A 27,104-nucleotide genomic window follows, 5' to 3' on the forward strand; every position below is an offset into this window, starting at 1 on the left:
CCCACACAGTTGGACACTAGCTCAGTTTTTGGATCTAGAGCAAGAGATGAAAATGATAGTAGCATATCCTTGACAATTTCTGTAGTGTTGACATCCTGTTCTAGTTCCTGGTATAGGGAGGAAACAAAGCACTGACAAAGGTACTGTTTGTCTCAGTCAGTGTGAGACAATATTTTGAGATTTCAGGTCAAATACTTCCTCCTAAAATGTTGTTTCTCTAGGAATTCCCACATACCCGATTCCAGTGAATTATTAGTCACTGCCAGTTATGGTTGGGAATGTGTGTGAGATCGATAGGCATGCTCTGTTGAAAATAACAAAACTAACTTGTGGCTTGAAATACCCTGTTTCTAGAGAACATAATCTATGTCAAAGAGAAAGTAAAAGACAATTCTTTTATGGTTCCACAATGGGAAAAATTCTAGTTTGAAGCAGAAAATGAAGATATAAATTTTAGAGTCATCATGGAGAAATATATCACTTACTTACCTTTTTTTTTTTAAACCTCACCCGAGGATATTTTTTTCCACTGATTTTTAGAGAGAGTGGAAGGGGCGGTGGGTGGGAGAGAGAGAAACATAGATTGTTTCCCTCCTGCATGCGGTACTTGAACCTGCCACCCAGGTACATGCCCTGACCAGGAATGGAACCCTTGACCTTAAAGGGGAAAGGATGACACTAACCCACTGAGCCATGCCAGTGGGGCTCATTTACTTTCTTATATGCTCATATTTGAAGAGCAATCTATTAATCATAAAAATAAATAAAAATTATATGTCAAAAGAATGCAACAGTCACTAGATATACCGCAGAGTTTGAGGCTATGACAGATGTGGTAAGTGCTAAGGTAAATGTGGTATCTTAAGATATGAAACCTTGACAATTTTATTTTTAATAAGAAATAATACTAAACATTATAACAGCACAAAGAGACCAAAACTTAAAACTTTCAAGACAGAACTTAAAATCTTTAATGATAAGTTTTTAAAATTGTTTTCAAGTTTGAACATTTTAGAATGGTGATGCTAGCTGAAAAATCTAACCCACAGGTAAAGTTAACAAAATGATTTAGGGAGGCTTTCAAAAATGGTTTTAGCTATCAAAACAATGTGCTTCTCTCAATAGTAAATAGAGTATTTTTAATGGTACGACAAGTTGATTCCTTACTCTAAAAACCGAATTTAGTAGAAAAGGAAATACTATTTCTCTTTTTTACAAACATATATTTATAATTCCAATCCATTCCTTTTAAGGAAAATGTCCCTCATTCTCAGGAAGGATGGAGAAAGAGTATAAAACAAAATCCCTAAAAGATTGGGGCCATAATTTACCTTTGCTGAATACACTGTGTAGCAACAGCTACACCCAGTGGCCATATATGAGTAATGATGCTTTCTAGCTATAAGAGTAAAAGGTAAATTTAGAAACAACTATTTCAATTTATTTAAGGTTCTAGGGTAAAGGTTATCTTTCACCACAAAGTATGTTTTAAGGGAACACTCAGGAATCTCTGGGTGGAGGTGACAGACAGACAGACACAGGCCTTAGCTCCTAAGCTCAAAGCAATTATACAGAATAATTCCATTTAAAAAGCCGCTAAAATAAAACTCAAACCAGAGAGAACGTACAGATACTTTATTGCTCACCTTTCACACACAGCACACCTCCAGCCACTTTCTTTCACAGCTTGACAATGTTTAAGTACACAAAAACCCAGCGAGAAGCGTCATGTAGATTTCAGCAAAGGACAATGTAAAACATCAACTCAGCCAGGCTTTTGTTTTCTGCAGCAATAATAAAGGGCCTCCTGCACTAAGCAAAAATCTCTCCTCTTTCTCTGTAGTGCATTTCTTCCGTTACAAAAAAAGTCTCCTGCCCAAAGCAAACTAACTTGTATTTGCTGAGCCAGTGGTATTAACTCGTGCATAAAACAAATTTCAGTTTGCTGTTTCTTCTAGCAGATTTCAAGTAAAAATAGTGTTGAAGGAGGAACTTGTTTTGAATGAATGCAGGTCAGTTTGAATCGCTATACTTAACTAAATGCCTATGTGTACTATAGACTCACAACTTAGTTTGCTTTTATAATCTTGACGGATTTTGGCCGTGTTCAAGGTTTTCAGAGTTCAGCTTGTGGTATAATATTCCATCAAGAGAATAAGGCTACTGAATGTGCTATCTGCAGAAGAGCTCATTTAATAGGAACTGACCTAAAAGTTCTATCATGAAGCAAATGTGGCATAACCTCTCCAAATAAAAAACCAATCGGCAGAAACTGTGCTTGGAAAATAGACATTAGAATAGTATAAGGAAAACACATATAAATGGGTTAATATGAGGAAGGCTTCCTAGTTGTAAATCTAAAAAAATCTAGGAGAATCCTCATTTTCAAAACTGTATATTGAAAACATGAAAACTACTTATTCAAGTAACTTCTTCAAAAAAGTATGCATGTTCTGACTGTGGAATTAGTCTACTGGTCAATTAAAGGCAATTTTCATTACCTTTAAAAAAATTCTTTGTACAAAGGAGAGATGTGTGTTTCTCAAATAAACAGCATTATGTAAGTCCATTAAAAAAAAACCCAACAGAACTGAATGAAGACCTACAAATGCTTGTGCCAGGCAGAAATCTGCCTGCCACCTGTGGTCTCACATTCGAAATTCACACTGGACTCAGGATTCTTAAACTAAGTTTCTATTACTTGAGCTCTAGCAAAATGTAAGGTTCGGTAGCCTCAACTAGTATAATGTCTTCCCTGTCCAAATCCAGAGTGATTATACTGATAACCTCCGTGCTGGAAATGCTGTTCAAACTGGCCCCCCTGGTGGTAACTCTGCCCCCTCCCACCCCAGCCTCCTCCCTGGCCTCCGCGCCCGCCACGGCCTCCGCGCCCGCCCCTCCCTCCCCGGCCGCCGCCGCCGCGATCACCATGATGCCCACCATCCTGGTATCTGCTGTCCTGCTGGTATCCACCGCCCTGGTATCCACTTGCCGTGTACGTGGTGGTTTGGAAGCCGCTATAGCCGCCGCCTTGGTAGCCACCACCGTGGGCAGCATGGTAGCCGCCCGGCGGGAAGCCCGCGTCGCGATACCCAGCGTCCGGGTAGCCACCGCCGCCCCCTCCGTCCGTCCAGCCTCCCTGATGCTTGCTCCCTCTTCCTCCCCCGCGGCCGCCGTGGTCGTAGCCGCCGCGGTCGTAGCCACGCGCCCCGCGTCCACCTCGCCCTCCGTCCTGCTCGTGGCCGCCGCGTCCTCCGAACGAGGGCTCGTGGCCCGCTCTCCCCCCGCGGCCCGCGTGCGGCTGCGGGCCGTCCTGCCTCTTCTGCCAGGGCGGCATCTCCGGGGGCGGGGGCTCGATTTCATTGGGTCTGCCGCCTCTGTCGGGCACCCTGCCCATCAGCACCTACAGGGCCACAGCGACATTTTAAACAACTTTATTTTGTAAACAGAAATAAATGTATTTGAAAGAAAATTAAAGGTACGCTAATCACCTTATTGATGGCACAGGCAGACTTCTCTCTTATAGAACCACTACTTGTCCTTAAAATCTTTGACAAGTCTTGTCTTGCAGCCAAAAGATGAGCAATAGAAATAGTACTTTTAGAAGATAAGACTGAACGTTTCGGTTGGTAAACCTTTGCTAATTTCTCTGTTTGACTCTGTTGAAAGAAAGTATTCAAAAGAAATGTCAGTTTTCAAAATGACACAGAAACACTCATACTAAGTAAGTTCAAGATTTCCAAAATGTCTGACAAGAATTTTTACTAGGCTCCAGATGGGAGGGGGGAAGTTATATACTCACCATTGCTCCAACCTCATCAAGAACTGTATTATAGTACAGCTGTCTATGTTTTAGGGGTAAAGGAGAGGAAGTGCCCAGAGGGGAAAGGGGCCCTTTTGGACTGTGAAGCTATAAAAAAGGTTAAAAGGTCATTTGCTTTTTAATATTCCCATCTTTGCTTATTATGAGGTCAAAATGTTAGCTGTGACTAACCTGTACTAATTACGTTGCTAATACAATAACATGATACATTTCTTATAAAAGTGATCCCCCTATTTAATACTTTCCTCTAGTATAAATAATAAATAAGAACAAAGGGTCTACCATAACTATTTAGTAGAAGTGTCAGTTAATGATTAAGGCTGTTAGATCTAATAAGAAAGACAAATCACTGGGAAATTAGAAAACTCGGACAAGTCATTTAAATCTATTTCAAACATAAGACCACAAATGACAGATAAAAAAAATAAAGAGAAAGTTCACACAAGAGAATGTGAGTTCAAATAAATATAAACATTGTTTCCAGATAGAAATCAACAAGTGCAAATTAAAGTAACGTATGTTTTGGGAAACAGCAACAATCCCCTACCTACTAAATTTTGGAAGCAACAGCTACAACTACAACATACAGCAAGTCAGCACAAGAACAAAAATATTCGTTAAGTCTTTTGGTTATATGCAGGTAATCAAATATTGATGGTAAATATTTGGATTACATTAAATGAAAAAATAGAATGTAAAAAGGTACATTCACTATGATATATATGAACAATGAAAGATGTCAATAGCTGTTGTGGTTAAGACAATGAGATCTGTGACTTTTAAAAAATTTCTTTAATAATTAAAAGAATAAAAAGATTGTCATTCTATGTTTGTCTGGGTAATGTTTCCTGAATGTCTTATATTTTTCTTAAGAGTCACTATTGTACCTAAATAAGTGCTCAATCAATGTTTGTTGAATGGAAACAAACACCTTTGAGAAAATGGTTTCATATGTTTCAAATAAAACTGATTTAATATGCAATTTCAAAGCGCGATATAACTGCACAAATTTCATATGTGAGATAAAAGTTTACTTTGTGCATATGAAAGTAATTTCTACCAAGTAATTTAAAACGAAGTTTCAAAGTGAGGTATCAGTTCATAAATTCCATTAAATGAAAAAGTAGATTTGTAAAAGTAATTTGTATAGTTCAACAGAATCTTAAATGTCACCTAGATTAAACACAGCCCATTAATTCCCACTTACTAATCATACAGTAGATATCTAATAAACACTTGTTGAATGACCAAGACCTCTACCTGGATTATCTAATTTAAACTGAAATAAGTCTTACTCTCCAATTCTATAAATCATAATATTTGGTCTTTCTAAATCCAATGAAATTAAATTGTTAGCCTAAAGTATAATTTTAAATCCAATAAAATTCTTACTCTCCAATTCTATAAATCATGATATTTGCTCTTTCTAAATCCAATAAAATTGTTAGCCTAAAATAATTTTAAAATTTATTACTTTAGTAATTTTCAGATACTCTCTCCACTTCTCTCACATATGGGTACTTCCTTTAAGTAGGGTCTATAACATAGTTTTGTTGAACAATATTTAAAAATTGAAAAATACATGTTTTCACTATTGCTAAATAGCTGAAAGAACGGCTACTCAGCAACTTACTAGAAAAAGGTTCCTGTGAGTGTTGCCTATATAGTTCTCTTGTAGTCTCCACTGTATCTAAACTGTACTAGGAAAGCTTAAGGATCAAGTCTATAAATACTCTGCTCTTCTAAATTATTTAATGTGTACCTTGGCTCGGTCAGACCAACCAAAAGACTGGACAGTGACATCCAAACGTTTTATTAGCAGCTTTCTCCGAACTTCATATTCATTAGCAATGGCTTGGTTAATTGCTTCTATCTTTTCCTGAAACAAAATTTTTTTTTAGAAGTTAGAATTTAAATTTGCTTGACCACTGTTCTAAAAGGGCAGAAACTGCCTGTCTCATTCATAAGTGAATCCCAGTACTTAGCACAAAATAGTTATTTAATAAATAATAAGTTATAATAAATTAAGGAAATGATATGCAAAATAATGTCTCAAAACATAATAAAAATATGTAAAATACAAAATTCTCATTTAGCTTTCCCATAATCCATTGTGTGAAGCTCAGCCCAATGATGTTTTTGGCTTGAAGGCAACCCATTTGGCAATTAGAAACATGCATCATACCGAACTTCTGTTTATTTTAATCAGCTGTGTGAAATATTTACAAATTATGAGATAAGTGTTTCTAATCTTACACAAATAAAATTATGCTGCACAAATCTTAAGGTTCACAAAAATGATTCTAAGGATGTCCACCTACGAAACTCCATATCAGAAACTATAACGTAAAAAGCACCAACTGTACGTGTCAACATAAATATCTTAAGATAGATGGATGGTTCCTTGCAATTTCACTCCAGATGATCGCTACTCACCCAGTGGGCTGGTCCCAATGACTTCTTCAATAAAGGCTTTCCCACATGATTAGGTGGAACTTTTGCTAATGTTTCCTTTAACTGACACAAAAACATAAATGAATGAATAAACAAGTCTAAAAGTTACACATATCCTCCTCATCTTCCCAAGTCCCATCATATCTTGCCATCAGAAGATTCCTGACAGAGGCAAAGATGGAGGATGTTTTGAAATGTACAAGACCCACACAATAAAGACACTCACTGCCCTCTCCTCACGTGCCTACAGAAGCATGATTTCTTCACTGCACCTACAGCAGTGCCTGACAATGGTAGGCACTTAATGGGTATTTCCTGAATGGATGAATGAACACACAGAAAAATAGGGACTATGGATATACTGCTGCTCCCCTGTAGAGTTCAGCCAGATTTGTGCATCATGGTGTCCATCTGCCCCACAATGCAAATGTACCAATTCTGTACCATGCATACAGAGAGTAACTCTGCTAGAGCAAACATCATTCGCTTCTATTCATTAATTTTATTAAAATTGCTTGTTCCTAATAAATTATAAAAAACCTCCTCACTGTTGATCATGTGTGGCATGAATTATTTTCACGTACTAGATGACTTTAGCAGTCGAGAAGTCTAATTTGCCAATTGAAACTTGCAAGACTCAGAGTGAGTGGATTAAGAACCAAGAACGTTAACATCCTTTCTGCCCAGTCAGTGGGGAGGAGGGTGGCAACAGTTAACGATGATAAAGACTTTAAAAGTAATTGCATCAAAGTTCAATGATAAAATAATTTTTAAAAGGACTTAATTCTTTTACATTATATCTAGCTTATTTCAGCTCATAAATCAAAGTGTCAAGTTTCCTTTTTGAAAAAGAAACATGCTAACATGTCAGAAAAACACTAAAATACTAATTTCTCTTTAAGGCATCCAGGATTTAAAACCCAAAACTCATTTAGTAACAATTACTTAATAATATGCACATTAGGTTCCCATTAAGAGAAATTAACAAATGTAGGACTATGCCTTTAATACACTACAATCTGGTACTAAAGGTCTTACTTTTTTTTCAATCCCGCTGAAGAATTGGAACATAGTTATATTGGCTGGAGGTTTGGACATTCCTAGAGCAATACATATGCCTTTCAACTCTTGAAAGACCTCACTACCGCCTCCTTCTTGAGCTTTTTTTTGAGGAGTATTCACACAGAGCATTCTGGCAGCTTCTAGTTCTGAGATGAGGTATGCTGAAGTAAACAAAATAAGATTTCAAAATGAGATACAGCTACGGTTAATAGTCATAAGTCTGGAGTCACAACTCTATAGACCTAATGATATGTAAGTTTTAAAGCTGCAAGAATGGACAAAAACAAGAAAGGAAAACCATTTTTACCTCAAATGACATAACACATAAACTGGTTCTGTAATTCAGGTACTTAACCAATATATATTTAAAGGGTGATTTAAAAATAAGCGATTCTTTGAAACCAAAAGGTAGATCACATCTAAAAATCTGGATTCTTGCATTTCGCTATTAAGGAATCTACAGAACAGGGGTTGGCATCTGTTGACAAATTTGCAAAAGGTGGCAGGTGGCAAATTTTCGGTGACAGTTAAAAAGGTTATTTATTTTACTTCTCACCACTGACATGCACCAGTGATAGAACTATCTGTTCCTCTTACCTCCCAATACTTAGGAAGTCTGTTGAGAGCTGGCGTGAAACAACATTTTTAAGCAGAGTTTAACTTATAGGAGAAGGGGGAAGGCACTAAACTCCCCAAAGTTCCTTTTTTATGGTCTCCAGTAGCCTAATGTCACCCTCTGGCTGTTCAAAATAACGCCCCCTCTTCCATCTATATTCTTCTCTGTATTCCCTTCCCCCCTACTTTCTTCATTCTCACACTCCTATGAAAGCAACAACAAAACTTTCAAATCATTTCTTGGCAGAGTCCTTTCGTATCAGTATCATCCCGTGTGTTAATTTTGGTCAGGTATAATGAGGGCTGCAATCTGCTTCAGGTAATTAAGGTGACGGTATCAATAATCAGTCTTATTCCTTTAACCTTCCCAAGGACATTTACATTTTTATAAAAGATGATTAGTCATCATTTGGATCTCAGGATTTCAGGTATGTGACAAAGTGAGAACCTCCTGATAATATTAGTTTTGAAAAAAGACATTTTCTGGGTTCTTAAGTTTAGAAGTACTGAATGATCATTATACCCAAGGTGTAATGCTAGAAGTATAGGAATCATAATTTTGGCAGATCATTTCTGAAAAGCTTCCAACTGCTATTCTAGAACAACAAATACAGCTAAGTTTCTGGAAAGGTCATTCTAAACGGGTTTGATAAAGTCTTAATGTGTTCCATACAGCCAACTATGTGAGTTAAAAGATCAAAACAGTAAAATCCCACTGTCATGAGAATAATCACTGTTTTTATAAATAAGGTGTTACTGGAACACTGCCACATTCAGCCATTTCCATATTGTCAATGGCTGCTTACACGGTACAGCAGTGGAGTTAAGAGTTGTGACAGAGATTATGGCTCATGAAGCTGAACATATTTATTATCTGGCCCTTTAAGAAAGTTTGCCAACCCTTGTTCTAGAAAATCATATGTTATATGATTTAATAAATGTGTTCTCTAAATTTAGGACAACGTGGCTCAGGCATTCACAAAATCACTTCACCAATACAATTACTATCAAAAAGCATTAACTGTAGCTGATGTGTTCAAAGTACTAGGAAAGGCACTGACTGGGTATTTAATACAAAACAAACAAAAACGATTACTTCTACTGAAAATCCAGTAAAGAATAAAGAATAAATGCTTAAAAAGGTGAATAGTTCATCATCTACTAGAAACTTAGATACGACTTATTTAACCTAAGGGCAATGTTCTAACAACCAGAAAGGCCAATGAACACCTAAAATAGTTCTTAACTTGACATGAATTTTTCAGCTGCTTATTCTAAGACTTTTATTTTACTAACAATTCTAATGAGGGTGGTTTATTTCCCCCCCTCAAAACACAATGTATTAAAAGATTCAAATCAGAAAGGTAAGGGGGCTAGAAGTAAGTAAAATTATAGCATCAAGATGTGACAACTGATATTGGAAAGACAAGTATTCACATGGAGCAAGCAGAGAATGAGGACATGTACATAAACATTAGCATGAAAGAGAGGAAACAAACTGGGCAATCTTTTAGAAAAGGGGAAACAGCAAAAGCAGAGACTAAGAGGGAAGCAAGTAGTGGGTGCGTGTGTGTGTGAAGAACTCAGAGAGCAGGGTGACCTTTAGCTGACTCAGTCAGTTGAGGAGCAAATAGATGCATATTCTTGAAAAGCTTTTGAGGTGATAGCACATTAAAACAGTCAATTAATATTGACCCTGAGTTCAAAAGAATCATGTTCTGTGCAGTTGGCTTAAGAAAGAGGAAAGAGTTAAAGGTGTTTTATAAAGATTTATATTCAAAGTGGGTTTTATAAGTATCAGCACTAAAAAGGCCAAATTCTCAGCTCTTTGGAAGAAGTGGCTATTCAGGGTTATTGCTAACCTTTCCACACAGCTGTTGTCTTGCCATGTAAGATAACATATTCTAAGTGCCAAATATTAGGTGTTGGTAGAGATAAACAGTGCTGCCAAGGAAGAATCACTGAGCACACTGTGGCTGAGCCAGTAACAGAAATTACGATTTGAGGGTTGCTGAACGCATGCACACAAAAACCATGTGCAGCAATATCAGTATCTAAAGCAGTATCTGATCTTAGGGGCACAGCCCCCCAGCAACAATCATCTGACAATGGGGAAGTGAAGAAAGTGCTTCTGGTGCTGGCGTTGGCAGCACATATTCTAAAATTGGAACGATACCAGAAGATTAGCATGGCTCCTGCGCAGGATGACATGCATATTCGTGAAGCGTCCCATATTATAAAAAAAAAAAAAGTGATTCTGGAATAATTAGTGCTAAGTATAATGGATATGAACATATTTCTTTTTTAAATTAAACTTTAAAAATTAGAGTTGTAGCATTTTCTAGAAACCATAGTATGGCTGTAAAGACAAATATTTTTAAAATCCTCTAAGTTGTGTTTGTCATAATAAAAACTATACTATTCAGTTAACCAAAGCTTAATCTGAATGTGTCTCAGAATGCTATGAAAATTCTGAGTTGAGACTACTGGTTGAGTTTACTGGAGAGTTTATTCAAGATAACAAAATTTGTGAGTCTACTTACTGTTTTTCAGGGTGAAGAGAGAAATAGTAGTTAGTATAGAAAAAATATGGAAGGAAAGAATTTTTATAATTTATTTCCCACAATGATCAGTAAGTACAGAAACAAAGCAAATATCATTGCAGAAAATTTTACATTTACAAACAAAACCAACACCCTTAAACAATTACCCAACCACAAAGAAACAAGACAAGCTATTTTAATTTAAAAAAGAACTTCATTATTCCCACACTGCTTTCCAGTCTATTTAAAATGTGCTTCCAGTCCAGAACACCAAGATGTAACCATCACACATTTGAACAACATTCCAGCACTACCTTTGGTCAAAGTAGGTGAAGCACAACAGCCTGAGTACCTCCAATTAAATGATAAAAGAGTAGCAATTACAAAACAACTCTGCTACCAGTGCACAGAAGGATGAATAGCTTCTAAGCTGGAAATTTAATGACGTTTTTTTTAAAATAAGTAGTATTCTGAATTAAATCCATAATGATACAGAACAGTAACAACTAGTTTATTAGTCATGGAAAACATAAATAGAACATAATAGCTACATTCTAGTAGCCATGAACTTACTGAGCAACAGGAGGCAGTTCTTCTGAACCAGAAGGCGCTTCGTCACATCCCCAGATGTCAGTGAAAGATATGGACAGTTCATCTCCCCTAGTAGCCCACTCACCTCAAGCTGGAATTCTTCAGCTTCATTCGGGCCTTTTAAGAATTAAAATAATCTTACTTAATAAAAATGATTGTTTTCCCCATTAGTATACACAGATACACACACATGCTGAAATTTTTAATATGATTTTCCTAACACAAGTTCCTTTTTCTTCTAATTTATCCTTTCTCACACCACTGACAAATTTCTTAAATACTTTCATTAGGTTATTGCCTTATTTGAGACTCTTTAATGGCTTTCTAATTTCTACCTCACCTAACCTAATTTTTCTGTCTTTTAAAGATCTTTATAGCCTCTCTGCTTTGCCATTCCCAGCAGATTATTATATATAAAGTAATTATTTACTACTTCCACAAATATTCCTTCTATTTGTGCTAGGCCAGTCTCCTCATGGTCCTAGGTCAGTCGAATTTCAACTTCTCTGCTTACATTTAATTATTTCCTGTGATGGATATGCCCCCTCCCCTCCCCTCCTCTATCAAATGCCACCTATCCATCAAAGCCTAGTGGTCTTGCTCCTTGATGAAACCTTCCCCAAGTACTATCATACTGATTTCCTCTCCCTGTGAACCACAAAGTAAAGCATTTCATTACCACTAATATCCAATTGTTTCATTTGTGCCAAACATTTCTAGTTTCCAGACTAAATTTGAAGGTAGTGAACATGACTTGTAGTTCTGTATCCCCATAACATGTATAGAGTGCACTGGGTGAACCAAGGACAAACAATGCTATTTCTTCTTACTATTTTCATGGCTCTCTATTCAGTATCACAAAGGGGCAAACATTAACTGACAAACTCTGGGAGTTACTTGACCTCAGACCTTTTCTCATCTATAAAGTGAGAAGACTGTCTTATCAAGGTTTTGCAAACTGGGTTCTGTGAACTCCAGAGTTCCACAGAACTCCTTTAGGGGCAGCTGGGAGGATGAGGAGAGTTGTGCTAACAGTACTCCCTCTCAACTTCAGCTACAACAGCTACACTATTTATCTGTTTTATATGTTGGCTTTTATAAAATGTTTCATGTGAACAAAGGGGTTCCAGGTTATAAATAGTTACCATCTAGCACAGATGTTTGTTCAAAAGTTCTTACAATCTCTGAAATGTTAAGTCAAGAGACACTGTTAAGAGCACTGGCTCCCAAATCTGATTGCTGGGGTTGAATCCTGGCTTTATCACTCACTGGTTGTATGACCTCAGACGATGTATTTAACCTCACTGTGCTTCTTGTTTAATGTATAAAAGAGTAATAATACCTGCCTCACAGGACTGCCCTGAGTTAACATATGTAAAGTACTTAGAACATAGTAAGTGCACAATAAATGTAAGCTGCTGCTATCATTACTTTTGTAGTATACTTTCCTTAAAAATTAGAATTGGGTGCAATTAACATGTACACATTAAATATACTAAACATGCAAGAGTGAGCTCTTCACAATGGAATTCTGGAAAAAAGAAAATGGGATTATGCATATAGTTCTCCATAACAGTGGGTGAGCATTCTGTCTCCTATTATAGGTTTACCTATGGTAGGAGGGAATCAGGCGGTGGAGTGCCAGGTTCCAAACCTTTGTCTCTTTTGCAGAATCAACAAAACAATAGTTGTTATGGCTAAAACACTGACAAAAATGGCAAATATAATACAGCTCTCAATGCCATAAATCTGATGGTATTGGATCTGGTTGTGGTATGTCTAGTGATATCCTCTTATGATACAGAAAACTTCTTAGTAAAGTGTTCTTTCTCCCTATATATAACAATTACAGTGCATTTACTTTATATTTAGACATTCTTCTAGAATCTGGTAGTCTAAAAAGAAAAATATCCAAATTTCTAGTGCTAGCCACCAATTTAAGATCATGCAAGTCAAGTTTTACAAAGAATGGAAAGTTCATATGTGCTATTACTTGTCTACATTTTTCTGTATCACCAACTTCCACAAATTTTTAACAGTTGTATGACTATATTTTAGTTTTTCAACTTCTGAAACACCTGTCTCTAAAAACAATGAGGCAAAGAATTTGGTTGCTTTGTAAATTTTTTTTATATTTACAAAGAACTTGAAATTTTAGCTTAAGTACTGACAATGTTCAATTGACAATATGCAAATTTTATTTTTCTATTTTGCACCTAAAACTGAAGGTTTACTCACTGTTAGTTGCCTGCACATTTTCCTCCAGTTTGCAGAGCACTCTTAATTCAGACACCAGCCAAGCACAGAGTTTGGTAAACTCAGGGGAACTGGCTCCAGCAGAGACTGCCTGGGACAGAGCGCCATCTTCTAACAATGGACCCTTGTAACTGGCAAGTTAAGAAATCACACTTCAGAAGAATATAAAATCACACCTAATATATTACAGACACAATATATTTATGTATTATTTGTATATAAGCAATAGTTTAATAAAGATAAGTTATGATCACCAATTTCTAAACTTGCAAATATAAATAAGAATTAGAATTATACCAAGCCATTAGAAAAATGAGCTAAATGGTAACTGCATTTTATCCCTTCAAAATATAGGTGAATATTTATGTCAAGTTCATACACTTACTGAAAGCTCCTACTGTACCAAGATTTTCTTACTTTAACTGAACTGAGGATTAAAACCAGGTTAACAAGTGACAGCTAATTATACTACTATAGATTACTATTTCAGAAATAAAACTTAGGTTATCTTTTCTTGATTATTTTTCCAGAAATAAACTAGGTTAGGTTTTTAATTACTTCTTTAAAAGCAAAAACTTTCCAATTAATCATTTATTTCCTTTTTCTATATTAATGACGGTTAAGACTACTAGTACCAGAGAAATGTCAAGTTTAATTTAATAATTGCTGGTGAGTTGGTGTTTGGGTGAACAGGTACAACTGAAACCTAACCCTTTGTAAGTGATTCAAATGTAATTTTAAAAAAATTACTAAATGTTCAAACATTCATAAAAGGCAATAATAACAATGAACCCCAATCTAGGATATAGCTATAATTAAAGACTTTATCATTCTCCGAATAATTTTAAAATATAGATTCTTCAGAATATTATTTTATCTTCTTTTAAATAAAATATTAATAAAAATCCTGCTATTAAAGGTGATACATTAAACATGCTTAAGATAATTTGATGTTTAGTGGTATAAAGAAGTTAGAGAAATGACAATACTTGATCCTTTTAAAATACAATTATGTATGTACACACTGAATGGAATGGAAGTGTTACATAAAAAAATGAGGTTATAAATCTCACATCTAGATTTAAAACCACGTATTAGAAATTTCTCCTGGTGTTACACATTTAGATTTTGCTCTTTTATTTTACAAGCAGTTACTGAATTCCTACTGTGTGCCGAATTAGAGATAAAAGGTAGCCATTTAATTCTATTATTTCTCAGTGAATCCTTTAAAAGCACACATCAATCAATTAAGGCTAAATTTTAATGAATGAATGCCACCAAACCCAGTAGTTACGGTTAAAATGTATAGCAAAGTTTTCAGAAAATCCCATGGTTAACATTACAACCCATCTTAACTAATTACTTGATCACAATTATTACAGTAACAATTACTTTTACAGTACCCAATAGAAGAAAAGTGTAGTTAAGAGAGGGTAAAAGAGCAATAAAGGGAGAGACAGCACCCAGCACCAATTGTTAGGCGACCTCTGCCCCTGCAGAATGACTACATTTAAATAAGGTCTACCTGATCCTTTCATCCTACAGCTCTCTGAACACTAACCTTAAGCCTTACTTCTTAGGAGCTTCTAGGATAAAAATAAATAAAAAATAAACATTAAAAAAAAAAGTTTTTAGGACTTCCATTTCCTTTTGCAGTCCAGGGGCCTTCCTCAAGTCTCCTGACAGCACATTCTTAACAGTGTGAACGTCTCCCCCACCTCACTTTGCACCCCTAAGTGCTCAGCCCAACACCGCCACCCAGCAAGTGCTCCTCGAAAGTGCTCCCTGAGGGGTGGCTTCAGGTGGAGCCTGATGCTTCCTATAGCCAAATATTTAATCACTTGTTAATCATTTGTTTCCGAAACCACGGTTATTCGCAAGGGGTTCTGAGTTTTCAAGTTTGAGCAGCGCGCTCCGGTCTGGGCGACCCAAGTCGGACACGAAGCCCGATTCCCATCTCGTAGATGAAATGAACTGCGGTCAGTCAACTGCCGGGGGGAGGGGGAGACAAAAGGCGCCGCAAACACGCAGGGATTCCGCGGGTGACGACGACCCTAAGGGTAAGTCAGGGCCAGTAATGGCTCAGAGGAGTGTCAGCGCCGCGGGAGCGGCCCGCGGTTCCCGGAGCTGGTGACAGGTGGGCGCCCGCGGGCCGGCGGCGCGGACACGCGGCTCCGGGAGCTGGGTGCGCGCGGAGATGACTGGGCAAAGCAGGGTGTCGGGGAAAGCGGGTGGGGTAGGGGGGCGCTCCCCAGAGGAAGTTTGGGGGGCGAGTGGGAAATCGGGGGATCAACTTCGGCAACCTCTAGAGTGAGGGGGCAGAGCGGGAGGATGGGGGCAAGGAGAGCGGCTCCGAGAGGGGGTGGCGAGAAGCGGCGCCCAGACAATGACACGCGTGACTGACAAGCGCTGCGGGTAACTCGGCGGCAAGGAGCCCCGGCGGGCCCAGGGGAGTCCCACACGAGGGCCCTGACCCGGAGGGCAGACCGTGGACGTGGCATCGGGGTCCCGGCGCCTCAGGGAGGCGGCAGGCGGAGCGGCGCGGACGGGCAGGTGCCTCCGTGTGGGACTCCCGAGGCGCGCCCGCCGAGGCGGCAGTGCGGGGACCGGGACACCCGCGCCCCGGTGCTCTCACCCGAGATCCTCCAACGCCTCCAAGATGTCAGTCTCCATAAGGTCGCACTCCATGCTAGTGGTATTCAAATTTCCGAGTCGTCAGGCTCCCGTCTTCGCCGGCAACGCGAACATGAGCGCATGCGCTGCCTCCCCGGAACTTCCCAATCGACGTCTGGCGCCTCAGCCCCCGCACTGCGCATGGCCCGAGCGTGCGCAGGAAACTTGGTCCCGCCTCCCGCCCCGCCCCCGGCCGGCTGAAGGCTCGCCGGCGGCCCAGCGTGTGCACATGCGTATTACGGACTCGTGAAGCCGGCGGCCCAAAGAAGGGCAGGAGGACTGGCTGCGTGGCAGCTGGGCGTGGGGACCCGGCCAGGGGGGCGGGGGGCCGCGTTCAAGCCCCTCCGAGTGCGGTTGACGCCCGTGCGCGAGGCGGGCGGGGGAGGAGCCGGAGGGCCCTCGGGAGTCTGCGGGGGTTGGCGGTGAACCGGGGATCCCTCCGGTGCGCCCCTTGGGTCGCGGGCCGCGGCGGGAGCGTTCGCCCGGACCCCCCTCCGGCCGCCGCGGGCCGGGAGGAAGGGCGAGCTCGGGGCTGCGGAGGGGCGGCCGGGCGGGGGCGGGAGCCGCGGAGACGCGCGTTCGGTCCCCGGGCGGCCGCGCTGCAGGCGGGAGGAGTTCCCTTCCCGCTGCCCGGCGCGTTCGGAAAGTTGTTGCGCTCCCCGCTTCGCAGGCTCGGTGCCCTTCAGCCCTTCCCAGGCTGAGGACCTCATTTCAGAGGGTGGGGCAGAGGAGGGCTTCGCTCCATGTTAAAAAGAACTAGATGCGTTTAAGTCCACGCCCTTTAAACAGTGAATAATTTTTTTTTTTTTTTTTTTTTTTTTTTTTTCTGTAAAGCAATTGCTTTTGACAACGTTTGCCTGGGTGTAACATTCATTTCACGGTGGGTTCCGATTTCTTGACAACTTAGTTATTGGCTGGGTATATGCTTAGAAATCATTGAAAAAATGGAAAAATCGTTTTCAAAGTGATGGCATATTTGGCAATTCGTTTTCAGTGATGGCATATTTGGACAATTATGTTGAACCATAAATTGGCATAATGTTGCATTGTGTAGGCATTTAATTAAAGAGTTTTCTAATTGGTCCCAGTACATTTTATTTTGTAGTTCTCAAACATTTTCGTGTCTAGTGGATAAATGCCCCCTATATCTTATTTTAAGATCCTTAATTTGCATCATCTGAGTGTGTTTGTGTGTGGGGGGGGGGTTAACTTATGCAGCTAGTGTGTACTTGACATGGTATTACTCCCTTCACCCATATTATTTTACACAATCATCATAAGGCTGAGCAAGTATTACTCCCGTTACATTAATGAGGACACTAAGGTCAGTAGCTTCATGATCTGTCCAAATGGTAAGACCAGTAAGGGCTGGATTTTGAGACATACGTGAATCCATCCCATATTCCTTCCCACTTGATTATTCAAATAAGGATTTATAAGCAGGATGTGAAAAGATAGGAAGATAGAGCTAGTTGAATTTGTTAAAGCTCATATGTATTGTACATGGTTACCTTATAATAAAAATAGAATAATCATTTGTTTTTGTAGGGTCGTTGAAGGTGTGAAACAAAAAATAATGCTTAATGCAGAATCAGTTTGGGAAAAAAAAGTTTCATTCTTGGCTCACTTATCCATGTAAGTTGTAACACATACTATTGGTGAACAAGTGATAACTCCCCTAAATTTATTTTTCTAATGCAAATTGTTAGAGTAAATGGAGGGTAACCAACCCAAAGGGATTTTAAAAATATTAAAATAATTCTGTAATGGATTTTGCTGCATTGAAAACAATGCTTCTAAAAGTAAATATTGTCTCAATAGAAGGGAAAAAAATAAAAGTAAACATTGCCATCATTTCTATAGGATCTACTAGAAATCTTTCGCATTTTATTTTGTGCTTGTTTATATTTATATTGTAACCTGTGTATCTAAAAATCTCATTCAAGCTGAAATTTAATAGAATGAAAAGAACACTGATTTGGGAATTAGTGAGCCCTGGTTTTTGCCTCAAATCATTACAAGAAAGAATCTTCCAGTGTAGTTGTCTCAAGTCCATCAGGTATCTTTGAGAGATGAATTTTCTGTGTAGAAGGTATGCAAATTGAAATCATGAATGATCTCAGTTTAAAAACCAATCTTTCCAGGTCTTCTTGAAAAGAGTAAAGAGAAATTATATTTTATACTTCTGAAAAAAATATACAGGGGAAAATTGAAATGAAAACTGGTATCAATTTTCAGAGGAACATCTTTTTATGTATAACCTTCAAGTTTATTATAAGGGAAATTTTTAATTATGTAGTAGTTAAAATTTTATGCAGCTGAGATTCTTAAAGTTACTACTAAAATCTATAGAAGGGTAATTTTTAATTTTGTTTTCTTTTTTAATTGATTTCATGGGGGTGACCCTCTTCTACTTCCCCCCTCCCCCTGTCCCTCTGGTAATCACCCTGCTGTTGTCTTTGTCTAGGAGTAGTTGTTTTTTTCCTTAATCCCTTCTCCTTTTCTGCTCAGCTCTCCAACCTTCCACCCCCACCCCCAGCTGTCAGCCTGTTGTCTATCAGTCTGTTTCTGTTTTGTTTGTTAGTTTATTTTGTTCACTAGATTCCACATAGAGTGAATTCATATGGTACTTGTCTTTCTCTGCCCGGCTTATTTCACTTAGCATTACTCTCTCCAGGTCCATCCATTGCTGTTGCAAAGCGTAAGATTCCCTTCTCTTTTTTTTTTTTTTTTTACAGCCAAGTAGTATTCCATTGTGCAAATGTCCCACAGCTTTTTTATCTACTCATCTACTGGTGGGCACTTGGGCTGCTTCTAAATCTTGGCTATTGTAAATAATGCTGCAGTGAACATAGGGGTGCATGCATTCTTTTAAATTAGTGTTTCAGGTTTCTTTGGATATAGTCCCAGAAGTGGAATTGCTTGGTCATACGGCAGTTCCAGTTTTAATTTTTGAGGTAGCTCCACACTGCTTTCCACAGTGGCTGCACCAGTCTGCACTCCCACCGACAGTGCGTGGGGTTCCCTTTTCCCCACACCCTCGCCAGCACTTGTTGTTTGTTGGTTTATTTGATGATAGTCATTCTGACAGGCATGAGGTGATATCTCACTGTGGTTTTAATTTGCATTTCTCTGATGATTAGTAGCATTGAACATCTTTTCATATGTCTGTTGGCCACGTGTATGTCCTCTTTGGAGAAGTGTCTATTAGGGAAATTTTTATAATAGCAGTGAAGTAGTAGGTATAAACGAACGTAAGGTTTGTTGTTTGTCACAAAGTGGTTTCTAAGACAATTAAACAGGCACCTAAAATAAGTAACTTTTCTTTCTCAAATAAAAGAGTCTGAAAAATAGCAGCATTTTCTGCTTTTAATGAATTTGCATTTAGCATGGCCCTCCAACAAGGAGAAAATGAGGAAGATCATAGGTTTGTTCATGTTGCTTATGAAATGAGAGCTTGTTTGTATATGCTGCTAAATGAAGTCCTCTTCATCTTGCATAGTGAAAACAGTACTTTTTCCCTTTAAATACTAACATGTAGAATTAATCTTGTAGGATCTAAAATATGCTTATATTATTAAATAATGCTCTTTGAAATCATGCCTCTGGCTATGTTAGTATATTTTATTTTTTAAATTTTTATTTAATGATTTTTTTAGAGAGGAAGGGAGAGAGAGAGAGAGACATCGATTTGTTGTTACACTTATTTATGCATTCATTGGTTGATTCTTGTGTGTGCCCTGACTGGCGATCGAACCTGCAACCCTGGTGTATCAGGACAACACTTTAACCAACTGAACTATCTGAGCAGTTCTCTTTTAGTATATTTTCTGAACCTGGCCAATTTTTAGAGACTGTTAATGAAGTTTGAGAGCATATCTTGCCTATGTTTAAATTGAGGAAGAGATATAGATATCGATAATAGATATAGATATAAAGGAGTCTTTCCAGAATGAAAGCTCTAAACTTGATTTCTGTTGTTCTCCCAGTGCAGCTTAAGCCTGGTTGCCACGTTCTGCCAACCTGTGACTCAGGGACATAGTGAACCAGATAGACACTGGTCTAATCTGGATGTAGAAAGAGTTTATTAGACTCTGTCCCAAAGGTGATAAACTAGCACCCATGTCAGGCTAAGAGTTGTGTTTTATTTGGCTGAACTAATAATTTAAAGAATTTTGAGTCATCATTTAAAAGTTTAGAGATATTTTGGGGTTTTCTTGAAAAAATAAATCAGGCAGCATGGTAGCACTGAAGGCCTCGTGTCCATCAAGGCCGTGATCGCCTTGGTAGAGAAGGCTGCCCCTTCTGCAGTGGGCGCGAATCTTCCAGGCCTCTGGCGTCTGCGTCGTCACTCACACCGTGCATCATGTGCATGTACACCCAGCGCTTTACCTCACCCCTTGTGGGTTTGGGATTTTCAGTCCTTTTATTTTCCTTCTTAATCGTGTTAATGACTTCTCCTAATTACCTCATAGGTTTCTCCCTTCTCTGCCTATTCTAGTGTAGGGGGAGAGTCTTTTCCCCCGACATCCTTAGGTTGATGAGTGGGGTTTTCAAATTACATTGACAGAGGCAGATTAACAGAAGAAAAGGCATACAGACTTTTATTGATGTTGTGATGATATTTTATATTTGTGGTACTTCAAAGAAAAGATGTGAAAACCCTAAAGAGGTAGTTAGCTTCAGTGTTTATAAACCATTTTAACAAACAGTGATAAATTGTGGGCAAGTGACTAACACAAGGAAGGAGGTTTGAACTGGTGGGGGTGGTAACTATGGGAAGGTAACTATATGGGGAAAATAATGGAAGATAAGGGTTATTTTAGTAAGGTTGGTCTGCTCAGACTTATCTCAAAGCCAACTGTCTTTCTTCTTCATGGCCATGAAACTCCCCCGTAGTGGGGATTTATGGCAGTCCTTGTTTCTTAGTAGTTTCTGCTTTTAATCAGGTAGGAAGCTCTGAGAAGGCTTCTTGGTGCACCTGCTGATTTTCAGTTGCCTTCAGCTCTAAATAATCCATATGCCAAAGTGGTGTATTTGGGGGTGGGGAGTATTCTGATCCCCTTCACTGGTCACGTGGAACTTCTATTCACTAACACACCTTGCCCTTCTATGCCTGTATACTTTTGTACAAGGTTTTTTGTTTTCCTCCGTGGAATCCCCTTTTCCTCAGTCTCCTTCTGGCAGATTCCTCCTGCCCCTTCTTTAAGATTGGGGAAAGCCTTCTCTCACTGCTTTAGGCACTCGTTCTGTACCTCCAAAGCTTCCTTAGCACCTTGTCCCAGATAACATTCCTGGTCCAGGCAAGTCCACAGATGCCCTCTGCTCTCCCTAATGTTTTGCTTACATTCTATCCCATCTTCAAGGCTTAGCCAAGCTTCACTGTTCCACAAAGAAGGTGTTCCCTGACTGTTAAAATTAAGTTTCTTAAATTCAGGTTCCTGGGCCCTGCCTCTGATGAGTCTTATGTCAGCCTTCCTGGTATTCAGTTTAGGAATCTATTTTTCTTAAAACCACCTCAGATGGTTTTATAATTAGCCCTTCATAATTTAACATTTATTAGTGTTATAATTGTATGTTGCTTTTAAAATATGTTCTGGTCTTTTCTATCCAGTTGCTATAAAACCATGCATTTTCTACATATTGCTTAGTACGTTGATGTATATACAATAGGCATGAAAAATGTCGATTAGTTGATTGACAAGAAAGTTTTCGCTTTCTCCTGACCAGACTTTGCTTTCTTCTGAAAGAATAAAGCAGTTCTTTGCAGGGAATGAATAAGTATACAATGAGTTATGCTCTGATCCCTTGGATCATTCTGGAACTCAGTCAATGCCTATTTAAAACTAGGCTATTTTGGTAGGATGATATGTTCTCTGCTGACTTAGATTGTTATTACCAGCTTTGTCTTTTATCCTGGTGCAGTGATTCTTTATGGTGGGGAGTTAGAATCCTCAGGGAGACTTTTCAAGCTCTGCACCCCCTCCTCCCCCAAGGGTCCCTATGAGAATCAGAGCATTGTGTGATGAGAGATGCTACTGATTGGGAGTGTGCTGTGAACAAAACAGAAATTGAGCAGAATAAAGGCTATAAATCACCCTTCTAGGAGAGCTTGTCAATGTGACAGTTATGATTAGACTGATTTTGAATGTCTTCAGTAAATCTTAGTTTCCGATCCCTGGTAACATTTATATACTTAATTTCTTTATTATCACAATGGGATCATTGTTTACAAACAATAGAGAGAAGAAGAAAATATATTTTAAGCAGAAACAGTCATATTCAAATCCTGTGTTGGATTACTTTCTCTTGGGGTGTCACATAAATTTGACTCTGAGAAGAACCTTGGGACATCATTGTAGACCAGCCCTTCTCAACACTTCCGAGAGGGATTAAGCTCCAATGCCCAAAGGCATCCATGTTTGTAAGTAATAATTAGTTTCTCTCCTATGTATCTGAAATGCCATCTATCAAACACTTGGGAGAAATGAGAAAATCACTGAAATAATTTTCTCAGTGCTCAAATCTCTCCTGGGGTTGAGAAAGGCTAAATTATAAAGAGCCCAGTGGTTTTCAAACTTTTGTGTGTTTCACAATTACCTGTAAGCTTTTTAAAACAGATTGTCGGGCCCAACCCCTAGAAGTTTGATTCATTTGGGACTAGGCTCCAATTTGCATTTCTAATGAGTTCCCAGGTATAGTGGAGGCTGCTGGTGTAGAAACCTTGACAGTGTGCTTTGTACTGTTTTTCTTCATTTGTTTTAAAACTCTAGATCATTTATTTAAAAAGTTCAGCTCAGTGGTTAGAACATCGGCCCACTTACAGAAGGGTCCCGGGTTCAATTCCTACCAAGGGCGTGTATCTCAGTTGCAGGCTGGATCCCCAGCCTCAGTTGGGGTGCATGCGGGAGGCAACCAATCGATGTCTCTCTCTCACACTGATGTTTCTCTCTCTTATTTCACTGTTAGTAAAACTCTCTCCATTTCTACCAGTAAATTGATATCTATAGTCTGCTTTTGGCTTATAATTATAGTGAGTGCAAGTCTTTGTATTTAATGAAGAGGCTCAAAAAGAGGAGTAGGACAGGCTTTCTCTGCCCTAGAGCTTCTGGGGAAGAGAGAACGTTCTGTGCCGCCAAAGTGGTCAAATCTAATTTGATAAAGCATTGGAAACATTCATTAGACTCTCAGTCTTGCTTTTCTGTGCAATAAAGAGATTTCTGTGAATATTTATCATTGTTGCTAACTTGTTGTTTTCTGCCAATATAAATCTGCCCTTTAAAGCAAAATTGAAACAAAGGGAAATTATAAGATTCCAAAGACCTCAGAAAATAGTGCCACGTCCTGGGAAAATAACCTTCGGCGAGAAACCTATAATTTGGCTGCGTTGGACAGCCTGACTTGTCCATTCCTTCACTGATGCCCTTCCTGCCACAGATCCTTGCAGAGGCTGCCGCTGGTGCCCTGGCTTGGGCTCCAAGCTTACAATGACACGCTCGGCCGCCTTCCCCACATCATGACCCTGTGCCTCAGGGGCTCCAGAGAGGCTCCAGACTCAGGCCCACTGTGGGCCCCGGTCCAAGTCCACACTGTGTCTCTTATTGAGCCTGGGTTACCAGCCCAGACTCCGTTCCCCCATAGTGATGCCAGTGTAGGGATCTTGACATCTTTTCCCGATAGTGGACTATTGTCTGGGTCACCCTGATCTCTCCAGGTCACGTGGGGCTTCAAGCATCTTCCCCCAGGGGTCTTGGGCTCCTTAGGCAAAGTGCTCAAGCTCTCCTCCTGAGCACCGCACACAAAGGAGACAGGTGGGGACCTTTGTCGCGCTGCTCAGGATTCAGTTACATTTTCCCAAGGACGGGGCTGCGTGCCTGCCTTTGGCTAGCAACACTGGAAGAGCTACCGTTCAAATGCTAGCTCACTTAGGACATCTGCCCCCAGCCCTGGCCCGGTGGCTCAGCTGGTTAGAGCGCCATCCCATGCACCGAAAGTTTGCAGGGTTCAATCCCCGGTCAGGGCCCAAACCTGAGCCCCGAGAGGGGTGCAGTCCCCAGTTGCAGTTAGTACCGGAGGCAACTGATTGATGTTCCTCTCTCACGTCAGTGTCCCCCCCCCATCAACAAAACATGTCCTCAGCTTGAGGAATAAATAAATAAATAAATAAATAAATAAATAAAATTTTTTGAAAAGACAGTCTGTCCCTAAATAAGTTGTGCCTCAAGGAACTGCCATAATTTAAAATTTTTCCTCATCTGAAACTCCAAACACCTATTCAAGGCCATGTGCAGCCAAAAATAAGGCAACAAAGGATTTCAGGGCAAGCAGAAGGAGGTGAGTTTTTAAACCTGCATATGCTCATGTTGAGTAGAAATCCCCGTGTGCACCCCAAGATGAACCGGACCTCTGTCTGGAAAATGCAAGGAGGAAGAATCTATTCCTCTGGCCTCTCATGTTGGGTGCGTTGGGGCCTGCAAATTAAACAGACAAAGGACACATAAGAGAAAAAACAGTTTACTCGCCGGTGCAACATGAATACACATTGGAGTTCTTCATGATGAAAACTCAAAGGGGTGGTTAGAATTTGGGGCTTATATACCCTCTTAATAGGGGAGGGGGAAGGAGAGGGGAAGACAGTGGAAAACAAATGACTTCTATAGAGGGGTGGGAGAAAGGGCATTTATGAAGACAAATAACTTCTTTGGAAAGATGAATGGGCTCTTAGGAGACTAGATGGGAACTATGATAGTCTTGAATGTCTGCCTGGATGTGGTGCCTACTTCTTGAGTCCTAGCCTCCGAGAAAATTCAGGTTGTTCCCAGGAGAGGATTTTTGACAACTGAATTCTTTTGGGAGTGTCTGCAATTAATTTACATAGGAGGGTGAGGGGTTTCAGGAACTCAACCTTCAGCTCAAAATAATTTTTATGCCACAATGGGATATTTTGGGGTGGCATGTCTTTTCTTTTTTTAAATATGTCTTAATTGATTTCAGAGAGAGGAAGGGAGAGGGGCAGAGAGAGAGAGAGAGAGAGAAACGTCAATGATGAGAGAGTCATTGATCGGCTGCCTCCTGCACGCCCCCGACTGGGGATCAAGCCGCAACCCGGGCATGTGCCCCGACCGGGAATCGAACTGTGATCTGGATCCTAGGTTGATGCTCAACCGCTGAGCCACACAGGCAGGGCTGGGTGGCATGTCTTGATCCCCTTCAAAAAGGACCAAATCGTTTGAATATTATAAACTATAACAAACTTTTAAAATAAACAGGATAGTTTCCTGTTCCTTTTGAAGAAAAGTATAATTGATTTTAAGAAAGTTCGGTTAACCCAAATATCTCCTAATTACCCTAGAAAGTCAACCATGGTTGATTTTAACCCCAAACATATGTTCATTTCAATGGATCTTTTTTAAAAAGACAGCTCCTTTTTTAAAAAAAAAATTCTATTTATTGGTGAGAGAGAGAGTTGTTGTTCCAGTTATTTATTCATTGGTTGGTTGCTTCTTATATGTGCCCTGACCAGAGATCGAACCCGCAACCTTGGTGCATCTCAACAACCCTTTAACCAACTGAGCCACCGGAGCCCCAGTGGATCTTGAACAAAGGAGCTTTGTGATCTAGGAATTCCCTTTAGTGTGAAACCTCAGCCAAGTAGCAGGAGTAAATTCTTACCTCAATGGACCTTGACTGGTGTTTCTCATTGGTCAATTCCATGGTGCCTCGTGGCATAGGAGGGAAGAGGGGGCTGGTGGCCCAGGTGGCACTTTGGTATAGAAAATAAAAATGCAATTAACTTACACAATAAACATATGGTTTATTGCTTTTAATTTTTCTATTCTTTGGTTTTTAGTTTGTAGTCACTAACAACTAACAATATTCTTTCCTGCTTGACAAGTTTTTATCGACTTGATGGTTCACCAGATTGGTTTAGTCTAGTCTCTACTGAGGAAAGGATGTACAATATTTTTTTTAATCTGAAAGATAAAATTTAGGGAAAGTATAATTTTCCAATTGATTGTGTGCCCGTGAGTGAGCCTAGAAAAGATAAAAGATGAGTTGACTAAACTCTGAAGAAGTAGAAAACATTTGTATTTTGTTGTAATACCTCTGAGCCCCAGAGCCTGGGGGCCAGCTGGCTTTCATTTTTGCTGCTGTAGGTACTCAGCAATGGCTTTGGAAAAGCCTCTTGGTTCTGTGGCCAATGGGGTTTTCCTGCAGGTGGCAGATGGCAATTTATTTTTAAACTGGCCTGAACAGCTATACTTTTTTCCTTGTCTATGGTGATCATTTCCAGAAGACAAGCCCCATAGAATGTTAATTCTGGCAGGTTAGATTTTGGCATGTAATCCTAACTGAAAGACTCGGGAATGATGACTGTAAGTTAACCAGTAAATACGTCCCACAGGGTAGATCCGTTCCGAGTGGTTGCTGATGAAGTCAAGGTCTCCAGCTTCTTCTATAGCTGTTGACCGTTATAATTCAGACTTTTCTCTTGTGTCTTATCTTGGTAGGTGTGCTCTGAAGATCCTTCTCTCTTTGCTACCACGAGGCCTCTGCACATTCTTGCATAACTGCGATTTTATATTTATGTTTCCTTGATGACTCTCCTGAGCCAGTCTGAGCATCTGCTCCCACAGTTTGCAGGGCATAAAGCAAGCTCCTCTTGACACTCTGTGATCTAGGACATACGCTTCTCATCGACTGCATTTTAATCAAGTTCTCTCTCCTTTGCCCCTCAGGAGAAGTGTTTTCTGCATTGTGGCATTGACAGGTAGAAGCTCCCATCAGCTCTGTCCATAAATTCATAAGAAAATTAGTTTACAGTTATGAAAGAACACTTTACAATTTTCTTACTCAGATTTGTTTTTAGCAAAAGAGGAAGATTTGCTATTGGCCTAGGAAGGACTGAACTGGCTCTGTTCTTTGTTAGAACCCCGAATGACACTTGAGCAGCGCCTCCGTGTCTATTTCTCCATTTCCAGATAAGACAATTATCTGTTATGTGGCTTATGCCCCATAAACAAGTTTTGGATAAAACAATTCTGTAGATCCAAGCTGTGCTTCATTAGTTTTATGGGAATTTTATT

The 27,104-nt window shown here is 39.7% G+C and overlaps 1 protein-coding gene and 1 non-coding gene across 2 annotated transcripts; one reads left to right on the top strand and one right to left on the bottom strand.

The window, feature by feature from the left end:
* Positions 1–1,620: 1,620 nt before the first annotated feature.
* On the bottom strand, positions 1,621–16,108 carry TSLIG3A (tRNA splicing ligase complex subunit 3A). The gene is made up of 8 exons (XM_016218919.2): positions 15,980–16,108; positions 13,327–13,475; positions 11,071–11,205; positions 7,316–7,500; positions 6,260–6,340; positions 5,586–5,702; positions 3,492–3,659; positions 1,621–3,403 (listed from the first exon to the last, which is right to left on the bottom strand). Exons 1-8 carry the CDS (start codon positions 16,030–16,032, stop codon positions 2,735–2,737), a joined length of 1,557 nt encoding a protein of 518 aa, XP_016074405.2. The 5' UTR covers positions 16,033–16,108; the 3' UTR covers positions 1,621–2,734.
* Positions 10,089–10,193, top strand: LOC148091613 (U6 spliceosomal RNA). The gene has a single exon (XR_015715588.1). It is a non-coding gene; the product is annotated as a U6 spliceosomal RNA (small nuclear RNA).
* Positions 16,109–27,104: the final 10,996 nt, after the last annotated feature.

Source organism: Miniopterus natalensis, chromosome 13 (genome assembly GCF_054644295.1).
Source record: "Miniopterus natalensis isolate mMinNat1 chromosome 13, mMinNat1.hap1, whole genome shotgun sequence".
NCBI lineage: Eukaryota > Metazoa > Chordata > Mammalia > Chiroptera > Miniopteridae > Miniopterus > Miniopterus natalensis.

Coding starts and splice junctions, on each gene's coding strand:
- TSLIG3A (XM_016218919.2), bottom strand. CDS start 16,032: ATGGAGTGCGACCTTATGGAGACTGACATCTTGGAGGCGTTGGAGGAT. Junction 6,341..7,315: donor TCAGCGGGATTGAAAAAAAA/GTAAGACCTTTA, acceptor TTTTTGTGTCAG/TTAAAGGAAACATTAGCAAA. Junction 3,660..5,585: donor GTTGGTCTGACCGAGCCAAG/GTACACATTAAA, acceptor TTCTTTCAACAG/AGTCAAACAGAGAAATTAGC.